At 42.1% G+C, this 6,511-nt stretch overlaps 1 protein-coding gene across 1 annotated transcript in view; it reads left to right on the top strand.

The window, feature by feature from the left end:
* Nucleotides 1-393: 393 nt before the first annotated feature.
* Nucleotides 394-6,511, top strand: part of ehd3 (EH-domain containing 3) — a 30,278-nt gene continuing 24,160 nt past the window's right edge. The window contains exon 1 of the mRNA XM_033648316.2: nucleotides 394-1,662. Coding sequence (XP_033504207.1) covers nucleotides 1,436-1,662 — 227 coding nt within the window. The 5' untranslated portion in view covers nucleotides 394-1,435. The remainder of the gene's footprint in view (nucleotides 1,663-6,511) is intronic.

The raw sequence follows: 6,511 nt of genomic DNA, 5'->3' as shown, positions 1-6,511 counted from the left end.
GCATAAAACAGAAGCATTCAAGTAACGTTAAAGTACAAGTACCTAAAAATTGTATTCAAGTGCAGTAGTAAATGTAGGCTACCTGCTAATGACGAGGTGTCTGTGAACTGCCATTTTGGGTCAGTTATTCAAGTTTGGGGGAAATGCTCGAAAAAGTAAAGTTCACTGACTTGCAGTTATGTCATATTGTTTCAATATATAAAATATATATGTATGACAAACCGTTGGACTGTTGATAAACGTTGAAACCCCTTATTAACCGTTAGGTGTCGCGCTGTCGTCTAACGGCTGCTCCTCCATCTCCCCTCTACCATCATGGCGTCTTCCTGCTCTGCTTCAGCTCCAGCATCACTGGGCGGGACCTCGGTGGGTCGGGCTGCCAGGCGTTGGGCACTTCCGCCGGGGTCGGGTTTCCTTCAACTCGGCATTTAAATTGAGCTGCTGGACATCAGCTGCTGCTACACTCAGCGCCGCGCTGTGACAGAAAATAACCGCTAGCTAAACAGGCTACTCTTATTTTTTAAAACCGAAACGACAGAAATAATTTCAGCTCCGGAGGAGATCCGGGTAGTTTGGTGGGCAGAGGAGCGGGAGCGGGTGAACAATAACGGGGGTCGAGCTGTGACAGCGGCTCGGTGCATCATTTTTGGGATTCCTCCGCTAGCTGCTGGACGAAACTGAATAGCGGTAACGTGACGTTGTGCATGAGCGGAATGATTTAGGCTTTTTCTGGGTAGTGTTTGTTTACCGAAATAGACTGGTAAACAACAACAAACTCATTGAAAGCTGTGTTTTTGTGGCCCTGGAGCAGAAGTGGCCTGGACTGGGGAGGACCGATGGACTCGATGATGAGAGTGTATTTGAAGGGTCAGGTTTAATTTCTGATATAATACATACAACAATTTGGATTTTAATATTGTTGTAGATATCAATGGACACAAAATAACCTTCAACTGTGCTGAATATAAGAAACTAAACCTTTATATTATTAACAGCAACAGTCACCACCCATCAGTGTGGAAGGACAGACTGACTTCATTTCATCTACATATATTATCTTGAGACTGATTTAAGATAAAACAAAACTTTTAAGGAGATTTGATCTGTTTTTGAGAATATTTCCAGTAAAACATAACCTGTAGAAAACAATATAGATTATTTTTAGAGCGTATATGTCACCAACTGTCATTTTTGTTTGGATTTAAAGGTGGATCTGAAGTTATTTGTTTTTAATTAAGTTCCAGCTTATCTGACTTTTTAATAGTTTTAATTTGGAGCTCTTCCCATTGTATATGTAAGGAAATCTCAAGGACATACCAAATTCACAGACCTTTCAGGATAGCTCAATAACCTGTCAGTAAAGTGACAAAAACAGCATCTCCGACCAGTTACACCCATCAGAGGCTTCACTAGTCCTAACAAGCAACCAACAGCCATGTTCAGCTGGCTTGGAACCGACGACCGGAGGAAGAAGGAGCCAGAGGTCTTTCAGACCGTCAGTGACGGACTGAAGAAGCTCTACAAAACCAAACTCCTGCCGCTGGAGGAGAGCTACAAGTTCCACGAGTTCCACTCCCCGGCTCTGGAGGATGCGGACTTTGACAACAAGCCCATGGTCCTACTGGTGGGACAGTACTCCACCGGCAAGACAAGCTTCATACGGTGAGGGGAACAACACACATACACATATATGAAGAGGTTCATATGGAAAGGGGAGTCACACGCAACACATGAGGCCACCAGAAAGATAGACAGGGAGAGGATGACACACCCAAACTGACTTTACACTCTCTGAGCTGCACCAGTTAGGCAGTTTGTTATGAAGAGAGAGGAAGAAGAGCTCATGGGATAGTAAACCATCAGCAATATGGAAAAAAAGGGAGGATAACCAAACAAATACACCCACAGCCTAACTGCAGGAAGCCACACCTCTACAAGCTTTACTGAATCCATAAAATGTTTATATGACAGCAAACATAACACACACACCCACACACTGCCTGGCACTGCAGTCCTCCCTGATGTGTGTGTGTATGGATGATAAGACACATCAGGGTTTGTAATAAGGACCTACTAGCTCATAAAACCTCATCTGGTGGAGATAAGAATTAGCCTTTAATGCTCGAAGGGACAGTTCACCCCTGAATCTAAAATACACATTTTTCCTCCCACCTGTAGCTCTTCTGTTTGGGTGTGAGTTGCTGAGAATTGGAAATATTGAGTGTAGAGATATCTGCCTTCTCTCTAATATAATGGAACTAGATGGCACTCAGCTTGTGGTGCTCAAAACGCCCAAAAAACCCACTTAAAAACCTCAACAATGAGCGCAGGCATCAGTGATGTCACAAGCCCTGTCTGGGGTAACCCTCAGGTGGTGAAGGCACTGTAAACATGATTTGAAAAGGCTGAAAAACTGTCCTCATTACTGGCTGAACTGAAAACACCTTTGCAACTTCATAAGCAACTTTTAATAATTTCAACATCTGTAATAATATATTCATAAAACCTCAAACAGGGGTGTCCAAACTTCTTTGTAATGGGAGCCATATTCGATAAAGTGACCTCGGGGCCAGCTGCGCCTCACATCATATGGGTTATTAAAAACATACAAATGAGACAAATGCAACTAAAACTATACAACTTTTCACTGCTCCTGAAAGTGGCAGCCCTTGCTGTCGACGTCACGCTTTTTTGCTGTGGACACCTCGCAGGAGTTATCTGCTGTTAGCCAACTGCTTGCTTGCTTGTTTACCATGTCTTTCTGAAAGCATATCAGTTCCACCTGCATAGTTCCTAGTTGGTGCATGTCTACAAACTGTACGATAGTTCTGTCATCGCAAGGTGAACAGAGAAATGCAACATGAACTTGCTTGATCAAGCAATACTATCGTGATTTAACAGTTGACGGTTATCATACTGTGTACATTTGCTTATCTACGATATTGAAGAAATGACGCAACTGGAAGGAGAATCTCCCCTTTATTTTAGTAATTCAAAAAGGAGAGACTTTTTACACATACATCCAATTATAATAATAAAATGTTTGTTTAACTAAAAATAACCCTCCCATTTTCATTCCTTTAAGGGTCATTCTCACTGATAGTAATATATATTAAGTAATGCTATGATTACGTGAAACCGTGATGTTTTCTTAGGCGGTTATCATACCATGAAAATCTAATACCGTCGCAACCCTAGTTGTGTGGGAGGCCACTGAGAGTATATTTTAGAAGACAAGCCAAGAGCCGTTTCAAAGCCATCCGCAAGTCACAATTGGCCCCCAGGATGGATTTGGGCATGCCTGTCTGACAACAATATGAACATCAGTCTTCATAAACACAATATAACAGTGCCAATGACTATCACAGGAATAATTATAAAAATAATAATAGTACTTAACTTAGTGGGTGGCACAGTGGAGCAGTGGTTAGCACTGTTGCCTCACAGCAAGAGGGTTTCTGGTTCTAACCTGGGGTGGGGTATTCATACCTGGGGTGAGGGAGCCCTTCTGTGCAGAGCTGCATGTTCTCCCCATGTCAGTGTGGGTTTATCCAGGTACTCCAGCTTCCTCCCACAGTCCAAAGACATGCACGTCAGTCTGGCGACCTGTCCAGGGTGTACCCTGCCTCTCGCTCAATGTCAGCTGGGATAGGCTCCAGCCCCCTGCGACCCCTAACAGGATAAGCGGTTACAGAAATGAATGAATACTTAACTGAGTGGTCATATGTATCTGTGGTATTTCAATGCAAGCTAGTATCAGTAAGGCAAAATACAAACATAAAATCACAGAAAAAACACACTGGTTTCCAGCAGATAAGCCACAAGGATTAATCTAGCCTGGACTGGAGCAGGTCTGGAGTAAATCTTCCATGCCTCTGCTTTCATGAAACCGAGTCAAGGCTAAATTCAGCTAAGATAGCTGGAAAATCTTGGCTGTTTTATATTTGATTTAAGGGTGAACTGTGCCTTTAATACAAGTTATCTTTATTTAGATAAAAGCGAAAAGCAGTGTTTGCTTGCTTATCAGTACCTTAAGTACTCTTTGTTACCAGGGTATGACCGATAGTGCTTCAGCCATTTAAAATTATTCTGGACAAGGGTGCCTTATTATGAACAAATTCAGATTTAGCATAAAACTTACTATAAAAATAGTGTTTCTACAGAGTTGTGTGCTCTGGTGTTGGTGTATGTGTTTATGTGTGACAGCAGGAGATTATCAGCAGCAGGGTGTTGGGCCTCTTTTGAACTGCAGGACTGCTACTAACGACATGCCCCTCACAAACACACACACAAACTCATAAACACACACTCACACTGGCTTGCAGAGCATAGTGGGTGATTACTGGAGTAAGCCTTTGAAAGCCAGAGAGAGGATGCTGTTAGTGACTTCCTGCTACAAGACAGGGCAGTGCAGACATCTTCCTCCTCTGTCTCTCACTGATTCTCCCTCTCTCCCTGTCTTTTTGTTTCTCTTTCTCACCAACAACACCCACCAGTCAGCAGCCTGACCCCCCCACGGCACACCACCGGCATTGTAACACTAAGATGCAGAATGCACAAACTGCTGAGTAACCCTCAGTCAGCATCTCTTTCATTTCGCATCACAGGGCCCCAGACTTTAAATGTGGGAGCAGTGCAGGTCGGAAAAGCTCCAACAGTGATGTTTATTTAAATCGTGTTTGACTTGGTGTGAAATAGGAAAGTGATAAAATGTGAATGAATGTCTGTCAGAGGAAGAGAAGATGGACAGAGAGGCGAGAGATGTTGGTGGAGGGTAATGTAGTCTCTCGCGGTTATTCAGAGGTCAGTAATCTGAGCCTGTCTTCATTTCAGGGCTGAAATTTATCGATTTTTCTTTTTTGCTGCAAATTTCACACTCTGAGTCTTTCAGAGAGTGAATCATCCACAGAACGCAACTTCTCCTTCAAGGTGACAGGACAAATTGGCTGGGATGACAGGAACTATATTTAGTCTAGTCATAGTCTTCTATTTTCTGTGCTCACAGGTAGATTTTAATGTGCGTCAGTGCTTTAAACGTTATATAATGTCACTGTGAGGTCATGGGTTGGTGAAGCATGTACCTTTTGAATTTTCAGTTTCATTTCACAGGTCTCATAGGCCGGGAGTCAGGTCCAGTCCTGCTACCTTTTTTTCCCACAATTATTTCCCGTTAGCCTATACCTTGGGCAATCACGAGTTGATAACAAGCACCCACAACTTGTGGCCGAGTGGTCTCAAGGGGCCCAAAACCCCTTTTTTTGGACATGTTTCTGGCGAAATGATGCAAATATTAGGGTGCTACGATAAATAAATAGCCATACAAGTATGAAATTTGGCAAGTAGTATCCTGACACCAAGGGGAAAGTAGCACATTAAGATTCTGGGGCTTGCTGCCATTTTATTTCAAAATATTACGCACAACATCCCCCAAAAACCAAAAAAATTACTGTCCATTTGACAGATTCTAATTTAAAATGATCATGTTTCATCACTTTGCTATCACTGCCTCACTTAGAGAACTGCCCAAGTTGACAGGCTTCAAATTGAGCCCAAGTTGACTTTTCTATCTTGAAAATTACACTTTTTCTGGCCTAAATTTGTCACTGTACCTCAAATCAGACTTGAGCCTTCCAGAGAGTCTACTTGCCAACTATGTGAACCTGGAAATGTTGAGCTCCCCAAAGTTTTATGCTAGAAATGTACAGAATGTGTGCCCAGCATTTCCTGGATGCTAACTTGAATATGTTGGGAAATTAGCATCGCTAGCACTGATTAGCATAACCACCTATGTAGACTATATTTCAGCAACTGCTTGGTGGATTTGGACAGTATTGGAGTGGTTTTGGGGGTTACTGAAGATGCAGAATCCATTTCTGACATTTTCAAAATGTCAAAAAGGCTGTTTAAACTAGATGTAGCCATATTTCAACTCTCAGGGGGCTGATTTTGATTAATTAAATGAATTTAGAAGTTTTAGAGGACGCTGAATCAGCTGGATTGGACAGATAAGTTATCATCTTAAAAGTGCCACTGACAACATACTGCACAGAATGTGATCAACAGGGCTCAACGCAAATTTCTGAAAGTGGTTACCAGGCTGGCAACCAGGCATCAGCTTATGGTTGTCGAAAGTGAAAATGTGGTGGGCATTTTAGTCACCTTATATTTTGTGTAATTAAGATACTGGAGCTTAATAATGAAAATGTGACTCAAACGAATAAGAGCTTTTATTACAGTAAGCAAACAAAATCTGTTGTGTTTTCTCTGATACTTCACAGAATTTGCATCGGAAGTTTTATCAGTTAATCAGTGAACTAGAAACGTTACTTATCAAGGTGTGTCGTACATGCCTTGAAGAATAATTTTCCATCTAGCTCCAAAATGCCAGGATGCTTACCCTCCCAAGACTTCACAAATTTACATCTCGTTTTTCTTTCAGGTTTATCTGGTTCTTTGTCGGTTGACTCACTTTTCATGTTTGTGATGTTGACGATGAGCCAAACTTTTCACC

The sequence above is a fragment of the Epinephelus lanceolatus genome, chromosome 13 (assembly GCF_041903045.1).
Source record: "Epinephelus lanceolatus isolate andai-2023 chromosome 13, ASM4190304v1, whole genome shotgun sequence".
Lineage (NCBI taxonomy): Eukaryota > Metazoa > Chordata > Actinopteri > Perciformes > Serranidae > Epinephelus > Epinephelus lanceolatus.
This window is presented reverse-complemented; position numbering and strand designations above follow the sequence as displayed.